Source organism: Dipodomys ordii, unplaced genomic scaffold (assembly GCF_000151885.1).
Source record: "Dipodomys ordii isolate 6190 unplaced genomic scaffold, Dord_2.0 Scaffold55, whole genome shotgun sequence".
NCBI lineage: Eukaryota > Metazoa > Chordata > Mammalia > Rodentia > Heteromyidae > Dipodomys > Dipodomys ordii.
In genome coordinates, this window is record NW_012267271.1 from 2,729,644 (window position 1) to 2,754,783 (window position 25,140).

A 25,140-nucleotide genomic window follows, 5' to 3' on the forward strand; every position below is an offset into this window, starting at 1 on the left:
TCCTTCTCTCTCTTAAGGTGTACTTCCCTGTATATTAGTCACTGCATCTTCTCTTGTTTGCCACACTTGTGCAGAGAAGTGTAATAATTTCCACTACAGCTGTTGATCTACTATTTAAAAAAAAAAATCACATGTCCACAGGGAAAGATCAATGTTTAAGCGCAAAGGGAAAATGAGAAACCTGATGAAACCTTGAAGTAGATTAAAAAAAAAAAACAACACACATTTCCAGAAGAAGCACCTTAAACAGAAAAGAGAAACAAAGAATACACAAAAATGTGAGCAAATGTTGAATTTAAAAAAGAAACTTAAATTTAAAAGAGAAACTTGCTCCTATGCAAATAATATAAGTGAAACAGTATCACATGCAAAATAAGATTACTTCTTAAGCCCTCACTGCATGCCAAGTGCACAGGAAACTTGGTAGTTAAATTAGGTATGTCCTAGCTGAGAAATTTTAACACTTAACAAAAGTCTAGTGAATTAGAAAGCAGAAAAATAGTTGGTTAGTTAAAAATACCAATTTAACCAATAATGAGCAGTTATAGAACAACAGATAATTTTTTCTAGATCTAGGAGAAATAACAAATACATGTTTGTCTATCATTAGTTATGAGCAATGAATGTGTTGCTGGAGATTTTATTTTATAAGAGAACATAGTTATCAAAATTTTTGTTTCCCTAAATTATTGTTTTTAATATATTACAGTTTTCAAGCCTTATTTATTTGCCTCTGAACAGGCAATAGATATAATTTTAAAGTATGGTGAGGTTTACCCAGTTGAAATTAGTCTGAAGTATATTTTTAAATAAAAGTGACAGTTTTAAAGTGTTCTGAGGGAGGAAATTAAAGTTGTGCATTTGAATTAAGACCACTAAAAGCTTTGTATGCTATGGGTATAATTCAGGACATCTATGATGATGTCTGTTTTTAAAAGACTTGATGCTAGTTTTAGGTTAGCATATAAAACCACAGGGCTGTTGATCAGTTGAGTACTTGGCAGCTTGTAGATGTTACTGTCATGTAAGTTACACTAAACACAGAATGTGGACCATTGTGGATAAACAACAGGCACAGCCGCAAAAGGCAGCATCCAAATGCAGACATGCAAGATGCCAACTTGCTTCCCTCCTCTTCCCCAAGTAGCCTTGTAACTAGTGTAGGGAACATCTTTTTACACAGGTTTACAGAGGTTAATTGGGCTGGGATAGTTTAGATCATATTACACATTAATGAAAATGCTGATTTTGAGCTGTCATGACTCTAGTGCTTTATATATTACGATAATTATTTTAAAACTTGGTCTTCTGTGTTGTTGAAAACATCTTGGCATAAAGCCTGTGTGACCTGATTAAACCTATGAATTGTCAGCTGTGATCTATAGTACTCAAAAGAGGTTGCTGACTGGGCATCACTTAGGAAGTTCTTGATTTAAAAGCAAAATTAGATTGAGACTACTATGCCTAGCACTCTATTGCCATGTCAGTGGCACATTTTTAATACTGTGTTTGGTGTGCTGGTTTGATAGTTTAATGACAGTTGCTTAACAACATTCATTTAATAATAGTATAAATAGTTGCCTCATATTGTATGCCTTTCTCTTTTGAACTTGCATGATGAAAAAGCCAACTAATCCTATTTATTTTCCAATTTGGGGATATTACTATGAATTAGTTACTTGATGGGAATTTTACTTCTTTTTTTGACTGTACAGAGACAGAATAATCACCCTTTGATGAGTTTCTTTTATATCCTTGGGAATATTTTCTTTCTTTGAAAGCTGCCAGGTTTTTTCCCTTCCTAAATCTGAGAAGCTTAGATGATTAAAATATTCTAAAAGATTAGATGATTAAAATATTGTAAAATCTTTGTAAGATTTCAATCTAGGATAAATTTGAGGAGAGTATTAGAAATTCCAGGATGTATATAAATATTATTTCTAAAGTAATTTTTATACTTACGCTTATTGATCAAATGTGAGCAGAGAAGTCTCAGCATAAATGGTAGTGCACTGATGTTGTTTGATCATTTTCTCAAATAAACAAAATACTCACACTGTTTGTCCTCTGTTTCTCGCTTCTTCTCTCTCTGTCTCTCTTTCCTTGAAGGTCTCAGCATCAGAGGAGCCCAGGAGGAGGACCCTCCCGATCCCCAGCTAATGAGACTGGACAATATGCTTTTGGCAGAAGGGGTTTCAGGTCCTGAGAAAGGTGGGGGATCGGCGGCAGCAGCTGCAGCCGCGGCAGCCTCTGGAGGTTCTTCAGATAACTCTATTGAACACTCAGATTACAGAGCCAAATTGACCCAGATCAGACAAATCTATCACACAGAACTGGAGAAATATGAACAGGTCAGCAGCCGCCACTCTCAGTCCTGCACAAACCCTCTATTGCTCTTCTACTAGACCGTGCTAACCAATTCCGAGGGCCGTGAGGGGTAGGTGCTAACACAAAGAGCAAAAGAAATAAGGGCAAAAATCCACGTGAGTGGTTGGAATCATGAAATGAAGATCTTTGAGATTTGGGGGATGAAACTAACCCTGCCTTATCCCATCTACTTGGTTTAGTTTTATTCATTCCTCATATCTACATGCTCTACCACACCTGCAGCCATTCCTCCCCTCTGACCTCACCACTTGGTGGTTCTCTGAGCTCTGTAAAATTACACTATGTACTGGCTATATCCATAAGCTTAAACAGTCTTCAGAAGTAAACGCTGCATCATGAACCCTTAGGTTCTATGTCATAAACTCTAAAAGTAATTCTTATGGATTGTGCCAGACTATAGGGAAAGGAGCTAACTTGATAAAGTAAGCAGGTTGTGGCCTGGCTCTTTGAGGATGAGACCTTCCAGCTTAATCATGTGTACACTAGGATTGGGAATACTTGGCATTGCGTGCAAATTCCTGATTACAAAAAGGATTAAAACTCCCATTCTTGGCAATCTCACTAGCTATACTCTATTGAATCTATGATATTCTTGAGTTTAAGCTATATTGTTGTTTAGCATACCACCAAAAGATGGTTACAATCTCAACATAACTATAACATCTTTTCAATTACAAAATGATTCCAAATTTTCAAAGGCAATAAAATGTAGGGGGAAATAGTCCCATATTCAATACAAAAGGTAAAATGTTGGCAGTTTATTCTAAACATGTTTTAGTTGATAATTTGAAACTAAAATACCATTCAGATTGAGGAATTCTAATTTGACAGAATTCTTATAAGAAATATAATACACAATGACAATTTAAAAACATACAAAATAAACAGAAGTTATTAGGTTGATCCTGTGAAATTGCCAAATTTGGGAACAGAAAAAGTTACAAACCAGGCATTATATGTGTGGCTAATAGTCCCAGCTCCTGGGAAGGCTGAGACAAGGAAAATCACTTGAAGACTAGCCTAGGCAGGATAGTGAGACCCTGTCTCCAAAAAAAACAAAAACCAACTAACAAAAATAACTATATTGGTAATTTCATAGAGTTCAACTTAAAAGAGATTTCTATGTATCTATCCTCATCTTGCCATTCTTATTTTGTCTACCTCTCTACATTCTTTTTTTTTTTTTTTTGGTGCTAGTCCTAGGGCCTGGGCACTGTTCCTGAGCTTTTTTGTTCAAGGCTAGTGCTCTACCACTTGAGCCACAGTTCTATTTCCAGCTTCTTTGTTAATTAATTGGAGATAACACTCGCATGGGCTTTCCTGCCCTGCCCAGGGTAACTTCAAATTGTGATCCTCAGATCTCAGCCTCTTAAGTAGCTAGGATTACAGGCTGAGCCACCTGTACTTTGCTACCTTCACCTTGTTCAGGTGAAATATTTAAAAACAAATCTTAGGCTGGAGATGTGACTTGGTGGTAGAGTTCAAATCCAATACCACTGAAAGAATAGAAGAAAAGGAACAGAAAAGAAGGCTTTGGACATTGTTTCATTTCAACTTTAACTTTACTATGTATTGTTTCTTAATGTCCACACACTTTAGCATTTTGTATGAGAGAAGGGGATGTCCTGTTGAGTGTTTCAAGTTTTTTGTTTTTTTTTTTTGTATGTTGTTACTGAGGTTTGAACTCAGGGTTTCACTTTTGCAAGGCGGGCACTCTAATGCTTGACCCATACCTCTAATCCTTTATGTTCTGATGGGGTCAAGTCTTTGCCTAGGCCAGCCTGAACCATGATCTTCCTATGTAAGCTTCACATCACAGCTAGGATGACATTACCCAGCCTTTCTATTTAGATAGGGTCTCATGAGCTTTTTTGTGGGCCTGACCTAGAACTTCCATCTTCTCAGTCTTAGCCTCTCAAGTAGATAAGAGTATGGTTGTGAGGCACTGGCATCTGGCTGAGTATTTTTGTTGCTATTGTTCTTGTTTTAAACTTAATTTTTTTTAAATTTTTATTGTGAAAATACTGTACAGAGGGATTACAATTACATGGGCAAGATAATGAGTACATTTCTTATCAAACATTGTAGCCTCCTCTGTTTCCCCTTCCCATCCCTTCCCTCCTCCCTCCCCCCCCCGCCCCTAAACTTAATTTTTTTAAGAGCAATTGGAGTTGACAGCAATATTAAGAGGAAAGTAAAAAGATATCACATATACTTCCTACCGCCACATTATTCCCATTATCAACATTCTCTACCTGAACTATAATACATTTGTTGAAGTCAGTAAATATTGATACTGCATACCCAGTCTGTAGTTTATATTATTAGGATTCACTTTGGGTTTTGTATACAGTATTTGCACTGTCCTAAAGATCCTAGGTACTATTCATCTATCATCTGCCTTAAAAAAAAAAAAAGTCTGCCTTTACTATTTTGACTTCAGTGTAAAGTGAGGGTCCTATTGAGGTGAGTTAATTTTTTTTTTTAGTAGTACTGGGTCCTTCCCTCCCCCCCCATCTTTCTTTTTCCTCTTCCCCTTTCCATTACTCCCTGGCAACTGCTGTTCAGTTTTAATACTGATTTTTCTTTTTAAGTTCCTGAACAGTTTCAGTTGTACAGCTTTTCTTCCCTTTTTGTCTTTATTTAATGGGGAGGGGGCAGTTAGTGGGACAGTATTGGGATTTGAATTCTGGGCCTGTTACCAGATGCTCTTTCAAATGAGTCACATCTCCATACCTCTTTGCTTTAGTATGTTTTTAGATAAGGTATGCCTTTGCCTTAATGAGACTATGATTTTGCCTTAATGAGACTATGATTTTTCTACCTTCACCTCCCAAAGAGCTGTGATTATAGGCATGCACTTCCACACCTGGATTTTTAAGTTATGGTCTTTTTCCCCCAAGTAACTTCTAATTGCAATCCTTCAAAATCAGCCTTCTCTGTAGTGTAGGTTATAGATGTGTGCTACCATATCCTCTCTGCCCCAATGTCTTTTCTAATATTCTGAATATGATGGTATTAAAGAAATGTTGGGTTTTATCCCAGGGCTAACATGTTTTCAGGGAGGGTAGAAAGATTTATGTAGTACTATATCAAGCACAATGTAAATTGATTTAAAATATTTTTTTCTAAGTAGGACTTTCTGGGATTCTGTGTCTCATTTATAGTAATAAATGTACGGATAAGAATTTTGGAAAAATTATGCTTGTGTGTATGAAAAAAAATCCAACTTTCTGATTTGACATATGAATAATTGAGAATAAAGAAAATAAGTCATGGTTGAAAAAGTTGCCCTGAGCATAAACAGTAGAAAATGGTTCTAATTTGTAGTGTAATTCTAATTGCATAGTTTATGTTAAATAGATCTGTAAATGCTGCAAGTTACCCTGCATGGCAGGATGTACGTTGGAGGCTAAATGATCTCCATTTTGGACTTGAAGAACTAAAGTGGTTCCTAACTACCTTACCATAATATTTTATTCCTTCATTCCTTCTTTTAATGTTTGTTTGTTGGGTGCTGGTACTGAGTGGAACTTGAACTTGGAGCCTTCAGCTCTCATGGCTTTTCTTGCTGGCAGTCCACTTCTTGAGCCCCACTTCCTTTCCAGCCTTTTCTTGTTAATCAGAGATTAAAAGTCCCACTGTCTTTTCTGCTGAGCTGGCTTTGAACTTCAGTCCAACAGATCTTATCCCTTTTTGGAAGCTAGGTGAAATTGGCATCAGTCAAAGGCATGAAATTGAGCCTTGTTGTTTTAGAAAGTCCCTTAAAAATTGGCATGAGAATTTTAATAACAATCAAATCACAAGGATTTTTGTTTGTTGTTTTCTTTTGTTGAGGCATACCACCAGCCATTTTTGCTTTAAGTTATTTTATGTAGGGTCTTGTGAGGTTCTTTGTCAGTCTAGACCTCAGTCCCTCTACTTATGCCCTTCCTACCCATAGTTGGGATGTCAGGCACATGACAGAATGCCTGGCTTTTTCACTGGAGGGTATCACTCACTTTTTGCCTGTTCTGGCTTTGTGCTGCAGTCCCCCCAGTCTCTGCTTACAAAGTAGTTGGGATTACAGGCCTGCTATTGGTCATTTTTGTTTCTTGTTTTGGGGCTTAAAACTGGACACATAGCACTCAATTTTTTCTTTCTTTGTTTTAAATTTGAGAAATAGGATTTTTTTTTTTTTTGTCAGTCATGCAGCTTGAACTCTGGACCTGAGCACTATCCCTGAGTTCTTCACCTCAAGGCTAGTGCTCTATCACTTGAGCCACAGCATCACTTCTGGTTTTCTTGTGGTTAATTGGCGATAAGAGTCTCACAGACTTTCCTGCCATGGCTGGCTTTGAACCATGATCCTCAGATCTCAGCTTCTTGTGTAGCTAGGATTACAGGTGTGAGCCACTGGCACCTGGCCAGAAAAATAGAAAATTTTAAATTATATTTCTTATTTCTAAATATACTCAGCCTAATAATTTAAATTAATATTTCTTTTCTTGTTTTTAACATTTTCAGAAGGAATTCATATATCAAATATATGTAATATATATTATATGTAATCTGTGCAACATTATGGACAAAAATATGGAGTATAATGGTTGCTTGGCAGATTCACCAGAATTTTTAAATTGTACATATTTTCCTGTAGTTCTGTTGTTTTAGACGAGTCTTTAGATATAGCTTTTATAGCTCTTCTGTCCATAATTCTAAGTTATTATGATCAGTGATTTTTCCCCCCAAAGGACTTTTCCTTTCAATTCTGGAGGGCACAAGAACATATAGACCTTTCAGAGGTATGCATAAACTTTACTAGAAAGGTTAAACAGAGTTAAGTGAATGCAGTGGTGGGATTCTAAAATAGATAGCATTGTGATTTCTATTTTATAGATGAGAAAATGAGGCTTGTGGAGGTCAAATGATTTGTCCAGTGTCACACGTTAGTCAGTGCCAGACTTAGAAATCCATTTCTGACAATATGCCATCCTTGCTTATTGAATTATGTTGCTATCCAAGCAGAACAGGAAAATAATGCAGGTATATTGTGGTTTCCTCAGATTTGTCCATGTGGGATTATATTTGAAATGGGAGTAGAGCAGATGGAAAAACAACTGTTTCAGTGATTTTCTAAAAATTATTTTCTTCCTTAAAAGAATCACAGATACTCTGAATGACAGAAAGCTTATCAGTGAATAGGAAGAACATATATGTTAAAAACAGGCTTTGTTAGAAAATTATGTTGAGTCTTACTAAAAGAAATAAACTACATTGGAATCTGGAAGTTATTCACTATACTGTGTTTTGTAATGAAGCTATAATGAAAATATATCTGAAGCCTGTTTAGATTTAGATTGCCATAAAATTAACAAACACCACCACTGCAGTAAATTATATAAACACAACCACATTTACAAAGCTAAGCAGATTAGAGCTACAGTTTGAACAAAGTGAAATCCAAGCTTCAAGGCTCGGTGTGTGTGTGTGTGTGTGTGTGTGTGTGTGTGTGTGTGTGTGTGTAAGAGAGAGAAAATGTTTTTAGGTATGTATTTCTACTGCAGGTCTAATGATTCTTGATTTCAATTATAAATGCTTTTGAGATATTAGGTATTAATATATATAAATATGTATGTATATTTATATATACAAATAGATGTGTACATGTATATATATAAATATATAAATATATATTCAAATAAAGTTACTGAATATTACTATCACCCCATAAAGAAAATAAAACTACTATATTTTTGTGTTGTTCATTCTAACACTTAGCAGGGCTATGACAGTTTTCCAAGACTTGCAGTGGAACTCTCTTGTGATACTTTATGTTAAATGCTTGTTTCTCTCTAGATTTGAGATAATTCTGACCACTTCTCTGTTTTCTTGTTGATTAGATACATGTTTGGAAAATGACCTTACTGTACCTTTTAAGTATATTCAAGGCCCAACATTTAGAATATGTGAATTCCAGTAACCCTAAGAAGCCTTGTTTTTGTTTTTGTTTTGTTTTGATTTAAGGAATTGAAGGCTTCTAGTTTAGCTGCTCTGTCTTTGTTCTTCCTTTCCACCAAAAGGAAATGCACTGTTTTATGCAAATAAGATTTGATCTCAACATTTGTTCTCAGTTAAAAAGGAAAAGACATACCATGCTCCATGCACCTCTCCCACTTTGTACCAGAAGAAATTCTTGTATACAGGCAAATTCATGTTATAATTTACAGCTGCTATAATAGAGATGACACATTGAAAGCTATCTACTATAATTATATTGAAATACATTTTTCCTAAAGGCAAAAGTATTGTAAAGGTCTCAACTCTTTCCAAGCATCTAGGAACATGCTCTCTGAGTTCACATATGTCTTTTGAATTCATCTCAGACATACACAGTGAGTGTGCCCAAGACCAATCAGGTACCATTTAGCAGGAACAAAAGACTGCAAAGCATTTAAAACTTGGAGACTACTGGAAATAGTAGGAGAATGGTAGTATTAAACTATTGTAAAGACATGTCCTTGTTCTTTTAGAAAATATATACATTATAGGCATTACATTATATGCAAAGGCAAAATTGCCCTTACTTATAAAGGTATTTTATTTTACCAGATTAAAAAGTACTGATGTGGGGCTGGGAAGGTGGCTCAGTGGTAGAGTGCTTGCCTTGCATGCATGAGGCCCTGGGTTCGATTCCTCAGCACCACATAAGCAGAAAAAGCCAGAAGTGGCGCTGTGGCTTAAGTGGTAGAGTGCTAGCCTTGAGCTGAAGAGCTGAGGGACAGCGCCCAGGCCCAGAGCTCAGGCCCCATGACTGGCAAAAAAAAAAAAAAAAAGTACTGATGTTATTGTATTAGAGGTTGTACTTGATTCCATTTTGTTATTCTTTTTTTTGTAATGGTCCTGAGGCTTGAACTTAGGGCCTGGGCACTGTCCCTAAGCTTCCTTTGCTAGAACTTTACCACTTGAACCACAGCTCTACTTCCAGCTTTTTCTGAGTAGTTTATTGGAGATAAGAGTCTCACAGAGTCTTTCCTGCCCAGACTGGCTTTGAACTGTGATCCTCAGATCTTAAGCCTCCTAAGTAGCTAGGATTACAGATGTGAGCTACCAGCACTCAGCTATTCTTTATTTTTGAATAGTGGTACTGGTGTTTGAATTTAGGGCCTGTACTTGCTACAGGCACTCTACCACTTAAGTCATACTTTCAGCCCTTTGTTTTAGTTATTTTTCATATAGGGTCTCACATTTATACCAGGCTAGCTTGGACTATGATCTTCCTGTTTATGTTGGGGTCATAGGTACCACACCCGACTTTCGTTTGTTGAGCTGGCGGGGTCAGGGGCTGAAGGTCGGGTGTCTTGCTAACTTTTGCCTAGGTAGGCCTTGAACCAAGACCTTTCAAATCTTAATCTCCTTAGTAACCATGATTATAAGAGTGAGTCATCACACTTGGCTTCAATTTTACTATTCTTTTTAATAGTTGAGCAGGATAGACACACCCCTTGATGTAAAATTTTATTTCATGTTCCCAAGCAAGGTTTTTTAATTCATTGCTCCAAAAGAAAAATTTTACTTTTCCCCCCTCAGTACTGAAGATTGACCAGGGTCTTGTGCTTTTCTGGCAAATAAACTCTTTTTTTCTTTGAGACAAGTTTGTAATAAATTGTACACTCTAGCTTTGAACCTGTGATCATCCTACCTCCCCAGTAACTGAGCTTATAGGTATGCACAATCACATCAAGTTGAACTTTATTTGTTGGTTTTCATGCCAAAGGTTCTTTTTGGCTGGAAGGAGTTTTTGAATAGTTCTTTTTTTCCCATTGTTAGTAGTTGATTGGTTTTACTAATTTTATGTATGGTCACAGACTTCAGTATAAACTGAATTGTTTTATATTTGAATACTCTTCTTTTTTTATTGTGAAAATACAAATACCCTTATTTTCAACTTTTTTGTAAGCAGTTGTTGTGAAGATATTGATAGGACAGAACTATCTTAGGTAATTAGGGACTTGCTTATAGATGTGACACACAAATACGGATTTTTATAAATGTTTATTTTCATGGTCTGGTCAATAACAACTTCCATTCGTTGAGTATTAATTATATTCCCAATTTCGTACAAAGAATTTACATACATTATATGCATAATCTTTATGAGATAGGTCTTTAAACCATGTAATCACAGAAGAAATTTGAGATGCAATAAGTATTTCATCTTTTGGCTGTTCCTTAAGCATATTGCTCTCACTCCAGTTGGCTTACACAAAATCTAAATGTTGACTTTTGTCCCCAAATGACAATTTTTTAAATTTCATGAGCATTCAATAAATATAAAATCTATTGTAATGAACTAGTATTACTTGCTATGTCATAAACATCTATAAAATGGTTACAAGTGCAGAGTTGAAGGGCATCTCATTTTTTGTTTGGAGTATCAACATGTTTCTTAGGTGGCCTCAAATTCCTGAGTGATCCTCCTGCCCAGCGTCCTTAGTAGTTGGGATATGTGCATCATGCACTTGGCTGTGTGTGTGTGTGTGTGTGTGTGTGTGTGTGTGTGTGTGTGTGTGTGTGTACTGGCACTGGGGCTTGAACTCAGGGCTTGGGTTCTATCATGAGCTTTTGTGCTCAAGGGTAGTACTAGTACTCTACCACTTGAACCACAGCTCCACTTCCATGTTTTTGGCTGTAACTGGAGATAAGGGTTTCACAGACTTTCTTGCTGGGGCTAGCTTCAAACCATGATCCTCAGACATGAGCCTCCTAAGTAACTAGTGTTACAGGCATGAGCCACTGGCACCCAGCTGGCATCTGCTTTTAAAAGAGATTTATTCTTGCTGTCAAAGTAGTTATTAGGATCTGCTGTCTGAAATCAGCTTCTCTGGATAGGTATAGTGGCCAATTAAGTTTTTTTTTTTTTTAAACTAGGGCTGAGAACCGAACCCACGGCCTTGCGCGCGCCAGGCGGGCGTGCTTCTGCTGGGCTAAACCCCCAGCCCCCCAATTAAGTTTTTATAATTGGTTGCTGAACTCTTAAAGTTTCCTCTGCTATCTGTGTTTGCCCACTATCTGACTGTACAATTTCACATTCAGTTGTATGAACTTAAAGACAAGAAAAAGGTTGAGTTTTCACTCTACAACTGTTAAGAATAGCTATCATCAAGAATAAAGAAAACATTAGTTTTGTGTGTTAAACAAATGTGTATGGATATGGAGGAGACAAGATTTACTAGCTAGAAACATGATTGTACATTACCTAGAGTCAGAGTATTTAAGTCCTCATTATTACTTGTTTTTTGATTGCTTTAAAGGAAAAGAGTAAATAGCAAGGATAAAGACTAAGCTGAAAATATTTTTTGTTAGATAAAGGCTAAATTATTTTTATTGAAATGTATGCTTTAAAAGATTCTGACACCAAATCCATTCTAGTTTATAACAGTTGTACTGATAGAAGTTTCTGCCAATGATCTTAACAGAAAACTTAAGAAAGTAAAAGTTTTTTTTTTTTTGGTTAGCGGTGGGGCCTACACTCTGGGCCTGGGCACTTTCCCTCAGCTCTTCAGGTCAAAGCTAGCGCTCTACCACTTGACCCACAGTACCACTTCTGGCCTTTTCTCTTTATGTGGTGACGAGGAATCAAACCCAGGGCCTCATACATGTGAGGCAACCATTCTACCATTCAGCCACCTTCCTAGCCTAAAAGCAAAATTTTTATTTCCCAAATATTCCAGTTTACCAAGGTGTATCTGAATTGATGTCGTAAACATTAACCAAAAAGTTCTTAACTGACACTTATAATTGGAAAAACAAAAAGAAAATGAAAAAGTCTTCAAATATCTATATTAATAATATATCTTCTAGGATATTATGACAGCATTATTTAATAATGTTGTTTTATAGGTGTAAAGTAAGCATTCTAAATGACTTTGCTGTTGATATCTTTTTGCACACCCCTTTCATACAACAATGCAATCATTGGATCACTTTTTTTTTTTTTTTTTGTCGGTTGTGGGGCCTGAACTCTGGGCCTGGGCGCTGTCCCTCAGCTCTTCAGCTCAAGGCGAGCGCTCTACCACTTGAGCTACAGTGCCACTTCCGGTTTTCTGGTGGTTTATTGGAGATAAGAGTCTCACAGTCTCTCCTGCCCGGGCTGGCTTTGAACCTCGATCCTCAAATCTCAGCCTCCTGAGTAGCTTGGATTACAGGCGTGAGCCACCAGCGCCCGGCTGGATCACTTTTTTTTTTTTTTTTTTCAAAAATGTGTACCTTGCAAAGAGTAGAAGGAGAGGCAGTGCTATGCCCTGCTCTGAAACTGGGACAGATGATGCTATAAAAGAGTCTGTAATTTACTTTCAATGGTATAAAGGGGGAAAAAATCACTTTGCCTAAAGTGTATGTTTCTTTCTTAAGGGTGTACCGGATTTTAATTATCTTAATATAAATACTTAACGAATTTTACTTAGAGTAATGAGCTAAAGTACGCACTACATAAATGAGATGTTCTAATTAATCATGTATGAACTACTGGTTTAAAGAAAAGCCATGTGAATTCTGTGAATGTTGGGCTATTGCCAAATTGCTAATCAGAATTTGCATTCATAGATGGCTTCACTTAATAAGTTGTGAGACATTCAGCAAATGTTTTAGGAAATTATGAGTTTTTAGATGCAGAAACATTTTTGCTTTTTAAAATTTTATTTGCTATGTATTTATTTATCTATTTATTATACTGGTCCTGGGTCCTGAACTCAGGGCCTGGATGCTGTTTCTGAGCTTTTTCACTAAAGGCTGGTACTCTGCCACTTGAATCACACCACCACTTTCAGCTTTTTGGTGGTTAATTGGAGATCAGGATCTCACATACTGTCCTATCTGGGCTGGCTTTGAACTGTGATCCTAAGATCTCAACCTTCTGAGTAACTAGGATTACAAATATGAGCTACCAGTGCCCAGCCAACTTTTTTTTGCCTTTAAGCCTTTTTTTTTTTTTTTGCCAGCCCTGGGGCTTGAACTCAGGGCCTGGGCACTGTCCTTGAGATTCTTTTGTACAAGGATAGCACTGTACCACTTGAGCCACAGCACCACTTCTGGGTTTTTTTTTGTTTGTTTGTTTTTATTTTGGGTCTGAACTCTGGGACTGGGCACTGTCCCTCAGCTCTTCAGCTCAAGGCTAGAGCCACAGCACCACTTCCAGCTTTTTTTTTTTCTTTTTGCTTATGTGGTGCTGAGGAATCGAACCCAGGGCCTTATGCATGCAAGGCAAGCACTCTACCACTGAGCCACCTTCCCAGCCCGCCACTTCTGGGTTTTTTATGTGGTACTGAGGAATTGAACTCAGGACTTTGTGCACTAAGCCACATTCCCAGCCTTAAGCCTTTTTTCTTATATGAGTCTTTGGCTACTTCTTAGGAATCATAGATACACATCCATTCTAAGGTAAAATTCAGCCTGACAGAAACTACTAGTTAACATATCAGGCATGATTCACATAGATACCTGAATTATTTACAAAGGCATAGTCAGTCCTTGCCTTATATACATGTTACCATAATGTTTGATTGGATTTATAGATTGGCATAGTAATGTATGCAAATTAGGAAAGTTTTAATACTCAAAACAATTCTCATGCTTTTCGATCATAGGAGTTTAAATCTTTTTTTTTTTTTTTTTTGGTCGGTCATGGGGCTTGAACTCTGGCTTGGGCGCTATCCCCCAGCTCTTCAGCTCAAGGCGAGCGTGCTACCGCTTGAGCCACAGCGCCACTTCCGGTTTTTTAGTGGTTTATTGGAGATTAAAGTCTCTTGGACTTTCCTGCCCGGGCTGGCTTTGAACTGTGATCCTCAGATCTCAGCACCCTTGAGTAGCAAGGATTACAGGCATGAGCCCAGCAAGGGTGCCCAGCAAGGAGTTTGAATCTTAAAAATTATTAAAGACTGCTCCTTCATAGGTCATCTATCAGTATTTATTATAATTATATTTATAAAGTATTTATTATTGACATAAAACAATAGTTAGCTTTTATATATTAACTGAGTTAACTTTAAAAAGTTTTACAAAAAATCCTTAAGATTTAGTGGTATTGCTTTTCCATTTCTGCTCTCTAACCTTGAACATGATACAAGTCAGCATGATTCTCTTATCTACTTTAGCTGTCAGTTTGTTGTCATCCTGTTCAAGTGTGTGAGCAACACCTGGCCTCACATAGATATGTCATTGTAAAAGAGAGGATTGTAATAATAGTCTTTTCCAGTATTGTGTATATTCCTTTTGAGAATATTCCAAAATTTCACAAGTTGAAAGTTATAATTAATATTTTGTATTTTTTTAAAAAATACAGTAGTCTAGTTTGCACTTTGACTAGATCTTGAGTCTTTGCATGCTTTTTCTCCTTGTTCTCTATCTTTATCTTTTTCTTTTCTCTGTTCTGGCTAATTGAAATACAGTCTCATAGACTTTTCTGTCTGGGCTTTAAACCACAATCCTCAGATCTCAGCCTCTAGGATCATCCATGTGCACCTTCAGTGCCTGGCCCTTCATGTGCTTTTATAACATGATACATTTATCATTTCAAACATATTCATTCACTGAATTTTACATTTCTTCCAAATGTTTATACATTTCAGTATACAGGATCAAAATATAGTTGTTAATATCAATACTGAACCAGAAATCTACAGGGAAACTGTCAAGCTCACAGTATGATGCAAGTTTTCCAAAATTGTAATTTCCACTTGAAAACTCAAAATTTTATTATTGGCACAAGTTCTGTCAGCTGCTTTCTTCTACATAACAGGCTCATTTGGATCATTTTGAGAAAACATCTGCCAAATACTCAACTCCTAATCATAGATCATCAATTTTGTTTTCAAGTAAAAGGATATTCTATGAAAAAAGTGACTGCAGCTCAGAATTTAACCATACAAATGTTTTTCTTCAGGCAATATCTCTTTCTTAGGTAGTGTAAATACTTTTTATGTGCTTCTTGTTTTGTCACACAGAATTTTAAAGGGTTAAGATGCAAGTTGGGTACTGGTGGCTCATCTGTAATCCTGGCTACTCAGGAGGCTGAGAATTGGGAGGATCTTGATTCAAAGACAGCCCCAATAGGAAAGTCCATGAGACTTAATCTCTACATAAATGATAAAAAGCCAGGCTTAGGTGTTGCTCAAGTAACAGTGTCAACTGTAAGTAAGTAAACCATGCAAGTACAAGGTCTTTGAGATAAAAATTCAGTGCCCCCCAAAAAAAAGTAAAAAAAAAAAATTAAAAAGTGTTGACATAGAATGAAATAAGGCATAATTTCTTTTTTAAAAATTATTTTTGGCAGTACTAGGGTTTAAACTTGGCTTCATACTTGCTAGGTAAGTGTTATGTGACCTGGGCCATGCCCTTTTCACTTTAGTTTTATTTTTCAGATAGGACCTCACACTTTTATGGCTGGGCCAGGTCAGGCTACAATCCTCTGTATCTGTGATTACAGGCATGAACTCCTGGCTTGTTTGTTGAGATGGAAATTTCAATATCATTTTGTCTGTAATGATCTCAAAGCACAGTCCTCTCAATGTCTGCTTTCTTAGTACCTAGGATTATAGGCATGAGCCATTATTGTTTGCCATAATGAATTTCTAATAGTCTCAAAGTGAAAGTAGCCTGTGTGTTTAAGTGAATGTATGTATGTGAATGTATTGGAATCCCAAAGATTACCTACTATAGTGTTTACCAAAGTGTTTTCTTACCCATTTGTCCACATAGTACTATTATCCAACATGTAGCTAATGAACCTTTGAAGTCATTCTATTCTGAATTGAAGTGTACTCAATTAAAATACATAGTGAATTTGAAAGCATACAAAAAGAATGCAAGGACTGGAGACAAGATTCAAGCTATAGAATACCCGCATAGCAAGTACAAAACTTTGAGTTTAAGCTTCAGTACCACCAGAAAAATAAAAGTGAAATACCTTGCTGGGGGCCGGTGGCTCATGCCTATAATCCTAGCTACTCAGGAGGCTGAGATCTGAGGATTGTGGTGGTTCAAAGCCAGCCCAAGGCAAGAAACTCTTTGAGACTCTTACGTCCAGTAAGCCACTAGAAAACCAGAAGTGGCGCTGTGGCTCAAGTGGTAGAGTGCTCATCTTGAGCTGAAGAGCGCAGGGACAGCGCTCAAGCCCAAAGTTCAAGCCCCACAACCAACAACAACAACAAAAAAGTGAAATAACTTAATAACATTTTTCTAAATTCTTATTTTATTGTAAAGATGCTGGACAGAGGGTTTAGTTACATAAGTAAGGTAGTGAGTACATTTCTTGTCAAGCATTTTACACCCACACTTCTAACATTGATTCTGTTTTTCATGCATGAGGTTAAATAAAATATATTATTAAAATTAGTTTCATTTCATTGTGTGTGTACGTGCCTGTGTGCACACATGCATGTGCATTGTAGGCCCTGAACTCAGGGTCTGAAGGCTAAGGTTGTGTCATATAATGTTTTATAAAAACATCATTTTAGTCACAGGTGAAGAAAAATTATCCATGTACCTTTTGGCCAGGTGACCACTTGTTTTCAACTTTGCATAAGGTAGTCTACTAAGGAAAATGTATACTTAAAAATTTTTTTTTCAAGATAGAAGAACTTAGCCTACCTACTTGGGAGGCTGAGACCTGAAGGATAGTGATTTGAGGTCAGCCTAGACAAAATCATTGTGAGAGCCATTCTTAACCAATAGCTGGGCCCAGTGATATACATCTGTCATCCCAGAATTGCAAGAAGTGAAAATAGGAGGATTGCAGAAAGGGCTGAAGGTGTGAATCCACAGTAGAGTACAAGGTTTGAGTTCAAACCCCATTATCATTACCAACCAAAGAAAGAAGAACTTAGGTTTTTTTTTTGTCGGTTGTGGGGCTTGAACTCTGGTCCTGAGTGCTGTCCCTAAGCTCTTGAGCTCAAGGCGAGCGCTCTACCACCTGAGCTACAGCACCACTTCCGGTTTTCTGGTGGTTTATTGGAGATAGGAGTCTCACGGTCTTTCCTGCCCGGGCTGGCTTTGAACCACGATCCTCAGACCTCAGCCTCCTGAGTAGCTAGGATTACAGGCGTGAGCCACCAGCGCCCGGCTAGAACTTAGGTTTTCAAATGACAACTCCTTAATATTTTCCAATGTCATAGCCTCATTATTAACTTATTTTGATTTTGCTTATAGATTAGGAATCTGAAAAGAATACTATACAAATTGCAGATTCACCACCTTAGAAATACATATTTGTACACAGTAAGATTTCAGGGCATTATGGACCTCCTAAATTTTTTTTTTTCTTTGTCGGTTGTGGGGCTTGAACTCTGGGCCTGGCGCTGTCCCTCAGCTCTTCAAGGCTAGCACTCTACTATTTGAGCCACAGCACCACTTCTGGTTTTCTGAGTGGTTTGTTAGAAATAAGAGTCTCATGGAATTTCTTGCCAATGCTGGCTTTGAACTGCAATCCTCAGATCTCAGCTTCCTGAGTAGCTAGGATTACAGGTGTGAACTACTGGTTCATGGCTCCTTCTAAACTTATTAATGGACTAAATTTTAAGAACCATTGACTTGTACTTCTGGAGTAGTGGGTTCATGAATATTAACCAGTTTTACTCTCCTGAAGTACAAAAGTCCAACAATCCACTGATGTTTGTTGGATGCCTACTATGTATATTTATTCTTGGATACCTACTATTTTTTTTTTACTCTGAAGAATCTTGTAAACATAGCATAGGCAACTACTCACAAAGAATTTCAAACTAAGATTAAAACCATGTTTTTAAGAACTTTAAGTGGTAAGCAAGAATTATCTTTACCTTACCTTGAAACTACTTATAGAAAAGCTCTGTAAAAGCTTGAAGTATACCCAGCACATTTGAAAAGTTAGTTGTCTAATGAGCAGTTAGAAAAGCCATCATAGGCTCTATGTGAACAGTTTACAGGGTATCTGTAGTGAAGTGGACACTGTTATAGCTTCAGAATGTCTTACCTTGGGCATCCATGCAGTAATACACCAGATGCATTTTTATTCAGGAGTATAGACTGATGCTTTTATTTACCAAGGCATTTCTGAATTTCAGTGTAGGCCTATTTACTCAGTATTATTGTAGATCAAAAAGAATCATTGGAAGATACAGTGTCTAAAGATTGTTAGCTAGAAAGCTTGAGTCCAAAAATATAATTCTTATTTTCTTGCTGCCCTCCCTTAAAATGCTGAGGTGCCCTCCCCTAAAGTGGTGGCTTTTTTTCCACAAACTGCACTGTACCTCAGTTATGTCAGGTCATTGGAAGCTTCGCATACGTCGCATACAAAACCCTATAACCTGGGCTTATTCAGATCTGAACCCCTGGTCTCAGGTGTAACTCAGTGGCTGGGCTCAAGATTAGCATGCAAGAGGCCCTGGGTTCTGTCCCTCTGCACCAAACAAACCCTGAATCTCTTATATTATGAAACCTCCAGATGAGAAAACTGCCTTTGAAACTAGTGAGGCACTTACTATCTTCCTGTTAGACTTCTTACTGATTGCCTTATCTCACTGAAAACAAAGTTTGTTTCTATTCACTTCTTTCTTTTCTCTCTCTCCCTCCCTCCCTTCTTCTTTCCCTCCTTTCTCTTTTTCTGTTTCTATTCTTTTCTTTCCTCCCTCTTTCCCTTCCTCTCTTCCTCCTTTCCTTCTTCCCTTTCTTCCTTCTTTCCTCCCTCTCCTCCCCTTCCTCTTTCCCTCCTTCCTTTTTGGTATTGGAGTTTGAACTCAGGGCCTCACATTTACCCACTTGGTTGCTTGGCTACTTTCTGCCATTTTGTCCCACCGCTACCCATGCTTTTTTCTGGTTATTTTGTAGAGGGAATATCATGGGCTTTTCTGCTGGTGCTGGGTTTTTGTTGTTGTTCTTGTCGGTTGTGGGGTTTGAACTCTGGGCTTGGGCGCTGTCCCTCAGCTCTTCAGCTCAAGGTGAGCGCTCTACCGCTTGAGCCACAGCGCCTCTTCCAGTTTTCTAGTGGTTTATTGGAGATAAGAATCTCATGGACTTACCTTGCCGGGGCTGGCTTTGAACCGTGATCCTTAGATCTCAGCCTCCTGAGTAGCTAGGATTATAGGCATGAGCCATTACCATCCAGTCTTTCTTATTTTTGTGTCCCTTAGCCACTTGAAAGAATTTGTTTTGTATTTCTACAGTCAACATTTGTTAACTAAAGAGAAAAACCACACACAAAAAAGAAACTGTTAAAAGCATTGTATTGGAGAGAAGAGAATCTCCCAGTAGCAAAATGCTTACTTGGGGACTAGAACAGGAAAGGGCAGTTGAATGATCTTTTTTATGTCTTAACCATTCATAGTTTCAAAATTTGTGCTGCCCTATCTCATTTTACCACCACTATTTCGTAAGTGTCTTAATTTTAATCCTTCCCTTCCCAGTATCTAACACCACATTCAATTGCAAGTGAGGTGAAAACTGAGTTGGGTTAATGTTGGCATGATAATATAGAATGCTAGTTTGCTAAGGAATTTTTTGTTTGTTCTGTTTTTTCCCATTACAGGCATGTAATGAATTCACCACACATGTGATGAATCTTCTCCGAGAACAGAGTAGAACACGTCCCATTTCCCCAAAAGAGATTGAAAGAATGGTGGGCATCATTCATCGAAAATTTAGTTCCATTCAGATGCAGCTCAAACAAAGCACTTGTGAAGCAGTTATGATTTTAAGATCAAGGTTCCTTGATGCCAGGTATGTGAGGCCTTAAATTGATTGCATGGTTTCTCCCTTTTGCTCCGTGTATATTGCTTTCTGGTCAGGTGATCTGAGGGTCTTTTGATGTGGGGTTTGAGGCCTTCTCTGCAATGGACAGGTAATCCTCTTTATGGTGCTTGTGCTGTCAGACAAGCTACTCTTGTGTGGGATTGTAGTGCAGGTAGCGACCAATTTAATTATCTAGGAAATGGATAGGATTAATAATTAGAAATACACAACCTTTCCAGTCTGATACTGAAAAATATTTTTAGGCTAATTTTTGAATGAAAAATTACTTTAATAATGGTTTGTTTTCTAGGGATTTCTTAATGTTGACATTGCTTGCATATATTATATAAGGATACTTGGTGATACTGATGTTTCTAAGAAAGAATGATATTTTAATTAATACTACTTATTTCAATACCTGAAGCTCTGAGAGGTCAAGTAAACCCTTTATCAGTGTCTCCTTAAAAGGATATCTCTCTTTTGTGTGAAGTTGTCACTGAGTTTCATAGGAGTTTATTCTAGTAACTTGTTCATAGTAACCTTCGGAGTGACACAAAATTGTCACTGTCCTGATATAGACTGTCTATATAGAGGTGATTCTTGGGCATTGCTAAAGCTAATGATTTCTCTTCAGTTTTGGAAGGGAGTTTCAATTTTGCTTTTCTTTCTACCCTTAGAATCTGACAGAAGTGAACATTTTCATCTCTCATATTACCTTGCTTTTTCCTCTGTTTCCTTTTATACTACAGCTCCTGTTCATTTTATTTTTATATACCTGGATTACCACAGGGCCCTCTGGAATGCCCTGTCACAGGCTCACTGTCCTTCAGTCTTCCTGTACCCTTCTCAGTAACAGCACTATGATGCCCTGATGCTTTGCTTTAAAACTATGGGATAGCCTGCTTGGGCTGGGTGGGTAATTCAGTGGCAGAGTGTTGGTTTAACATGCACAAGGTCTTAAGTTTGGTCTCTAGCACCAAAGAAACCAAACAACAATGTAGATTTACCATTTTTCCATAATTTACATGCTTATTTATTTTTTAAGGTAGCATTTTAAGGTCCTTACAACCTGTACTTACTGGGATTACTTTTTTTGCTGTGAAGATTTTTTAACCTCTCTTCTTCTTGTGTTCATTTGTTTATTTCTGGGATTTGAACCTCATTGTGCATAGTAAGACAATTCTGTACCACTGAGCTATATCCCAAACCCTTTAAATTTTTTTTTCTTTTTGAGACAAAGTCTTGCTAAGTTTCCCAAGCCGGCCATAAATTTGTGATCTTCCAACCTCAGTATCACCACATATAGATATTTTAAGTTTTATTAAGCTTTTTCTGTTTAAAAATACCGAATTTATTTGGGACATACATAGAAGAGTGATAAAAAGGCAATCACATTTTTGCCCTAAAGGGAAGGGGAGAAATTTCTGTAAATGTTTTAGTGTATTTCCTCCTATTTTTTGTTTGGGTTTTGGGGAACAGGCTTTAAAAAATTGCTGTGGTTCAATAAACCTAATTTTGTTTGCTTTAAAATTTTTACTATGAACACATAGGCATTTCATTTAGTTTAAGTATCATGGTAGTGGGGATTGAGCTCAGAGCTTTGTGCTTGTTAAGCAAGAGCTCTGCTCTCAGACCTTTAGTTTTAGTTTGTTTTTCAGACAGGATTTGGTGTTAATTTGGCCTGTGCTGGGTCAGACTGGGATCTTCCTACCTGCCTCTCAAACAGCTGGGATTACAGGTGTGTACTATCACACCCAGCTTATAAACTCTTAACTTAAATATCATTTCAATACTTGAAGTCTATCAAATGGATACATAATAAACTATTTAGCATTAGCTTTTTTTTTAGCATTTATTTTCATTAGTTTCCTTTATAACTGCTTCATTTCCTTTCTGACTTCCACAAATACTTATTTGTGCTGAGGGATATAGTGTTAAACAAGGTGGGATAATGTACTTGCCCTAGTTGAGCTTACTTGAAGTAAGTACTTACAGTACTACGAAGTACTTATAGTAAGTAAACAAATATACCAAATATATTAAAGTATTTTATTCAGCAGTATAATGAAATGTAGTAGAGTGATAACACTATGAAGAAAAATAAAGGAAAATAGGGAGCGAAGACAGAAGGTAAACAGGTTTTTGTTTAAACTAGTGTTTCTATGAAAATCTTGGTGTATTAATCCTTTTGACTTTTAGAATTATTTCCTAAGGGCAGTTTCTCAGAAATGAAAATATTAGAACAAACTTGGAACATTTCTGCTTTCATTTTCTTGAAGTTTTTCATGAATGACTCTTCTCTGCACATACCCTCCCGATCCCCCCTCACCCCCCTGCCTTAGAAAGCCACAGGTTCTTGAAAGCCTATATACATTTGCATTTCCCCTCATTATAGTCAGCTACAAAAATAATTTATCAATAAGCTATATAAATGATTATTTTCACCTAACAACTATAGTCCAAGTTAGGGAAGTAGCATCAGAAAACAAAAACAACAACACAAAAACCCCATAGGACTAGTGTGGAGCTAAAGTGATAAGAGTACTTGCCTAACAAGCTAAAGGCCCTGAGTTCAACCCTAGGACTACCAAAAACCCAGAATTTTTTTGTAAGTTGTATGTTAAATTTGATAATGTTAAAAAGCATTATGTAACAAAGATATTAAAAAGTACTTCTAAAAGGTAAGAACCCCTCCCCTCTTGCTGTCTTTATTTCTGCTGGTATTTTTTTTTTTTTTTTGGTTGGCCGTGGGGCTTGAACTCTGGGTCTGGGCGCTGTCCCTCAGCTCTTCAGCTCAAGGCGAGCGCTCTACTACTTGAGCTACAGCGCCACTTCCGGTTTTCTGGTGGTTTATTGGAGATAGGAGTCTCACAGTCTCTCCTGCCCGGGCTGGCTTTGAACCGTGATCCTAAGATCTCAGCCTCCTGAGTAGCTAGGATTACAGGCAGGAGCCACCAGCGCCCGGCCTCTGCTGGTATTTTTTTCTCCTTCAACATGTATGCTTATTTTTTTCTGTAACTGCATTCATTATGTATACATGTAAATGATTTATTTTCCTTCCATAAAGAGAAAGTATGTTAACAGCCTAGAGTGAGCCTAGCCAGAATGAGAGAGCAGCAAATCTTGGAGCGGAGTCCTTCCTCCTGCAGAGACTGCAGTTAGTATAGCCCTGGGACTGCACAAACTGGCCCGAGGCCTTCTAAAGTGTGGCAACCCTGGGAGGGTGAAAGAGGAGAGATGCTTAATGGGAATTTTCTACAAGATGTTCTTCTGAGAAATAAATAAATCATAAGGCCATATTCTCTCCTATGCCTTGAAGTGAATGCAGATAGTGTGCTTTGGTTCCACCTGTTTATGCAGTGCCTCTTGGCGAGCCCTCTGCACCAAGAAGGCAAGTTGCTCTGCTCTAGGCAAACATGCCTGTTCAGATAGCTGATTTTCCTCCTCATTCTGATTTTCTGAAAGGCCTTGCTTATCTTTGTTGATGATTGTACAATCTGCAGCATGTGCCAGTGTAAAACATTTAAGATTAAACTGGTATAGTTGCTGTTGTTGTAGCTCGGATACAGCCAGAATGTGTGATGAAGTGTTCTGTTCTGCCCATAATTTTGTCCTCTGAAGTTTTTTGATGTTTGCTAATGATTCCTCTAAGCAAAATCTATGTGAATACAGCTTCTCTTTGTTTTCCTAGTCTTTCAAATATTCTCATTTCCAAACAAATGTCTTAGGTGCTCTGTGCTCCCCTCTACCCTGGGCCTTCTTCCTGGGTTCTAGATTGTAGTTTGTAACTGGGAGATACAAACTCACTCACTTATGTATGTGAGTTTTCTGGATTAAAGGTGTGATAAGAATTAGAACAGACAGGTGCATATCTAAGAATAGCCATTCCTCAGCTTTAAGTTGCTAAGAATGGGAGTCCAGCATAACTAATCCTCCAGTGTTTCACAAAAAAAAACAGAAACCTAGATTTTTATGACTAGGGTAGGTTATTACTGTGTGTGTAGTCTCAACAAATTATATCTGTGGGCCAGATAATGCTTGTATGTTTGGCAGGTTGAGTATCTATTTTAGACCTTTCTGACACTGTTACTCCTCTATGTGTCTGCTCATTGAAGTGTATCTCTTCAGTGTACCTCCATTTTGAAGCCTTGTCTTTCTATTCAAACTACATATGGTTCCTGAAAATACAAATTGTTCTTATTCTGAAAATACTTATATTTCCTCTTTCCTTACTACCTCCTCCACCCAATTCATCATCAAATCCTATTGATTTTAGTCCCCAAGTATATCTTGAATCTTATCTTCATTCCTTAGGAAACACTGGTTTAACCTGTAGAAACACAGAAATTAGCTATTTCAGGACTGAAACTTGGGATATTTTTATCAGATGTAAATTTTTCTTGCCCCATTGGCTCTCCTTGAATGTTGCATATTTTACCTGCCATGTTAGTGACATTGTGGAAACTGTACATACCTTTACAACTGTAGGCTCTCAAAGTTGAGAACACTGTTACTATTATTTTCTACCAAGTATTAAGAAAATTATGTAATATTTTCTAGTTGTGAAATTTTCTAAAGTGTAATCTGAAAGTTGTTAATTTTCAGGTAGAAATTCCTTAAAATGTTAAATGATAATACTTAAATATAAATGAAATATTTGCTACTTTAAATGTTAATAAATCCTGGATCATTGTCTGTCATTTCAGCAAGATCAAAAATTTCCCCCTTTACTTTTTCCTTTGTGAGGTGTTATAACTACATCTAGACAGTTGCTGAAGCAGAAAACCTCAGAAATGGTTGTCGAGGTGGTTTAAGGAAATCTTTTTCTCTTTACTTCTGTCTTCTTCATCCACTTCACATCCAGTTCAACACACCCTACTGCTTTACTTTCCTGATGTAACTTTAATTATTTCTTTGGCTCTCATAACCTGTTCCAGGTTACAGTTATCTTCACTTTGACCAGTACATTTCCATAAATTGTCCTTATCCTTTTATACCCTCCTCCAACTAACT

At 37.3% G+C, this 25,140-nt stretch overlaps 1 protein-coding gene across 2 annotated transcripts in view; it reads left to right on the plus strand.

Annotated features, from left to right (window-relative positions):
• Pbx3 (pre-B-cell leukemia homeobox 3) overlaps positions 1 to 25,140 on the plus strand; it is a 218,181-nt gene that overhangs the window by 161,210 nt on the left and 31,831 nt on the right. For both annotated transcript variants that reach the window (XM_013021536.1, XM_013021537.1), the window contains exons 2-3: positions 2,110 to 2,351; positions 19,925 to 20,115. In XM_013021536.1, the coding sequence (XP_012876990.1) occupies positions 2,110 to 2,351; positions 19,925 to 20,115 (433 nt within the window). The remainder of the gene's footprint in view (positions 1 to 2,109; positions 2,352 to 19,924; positions 20,116 to 25,140) is intronic.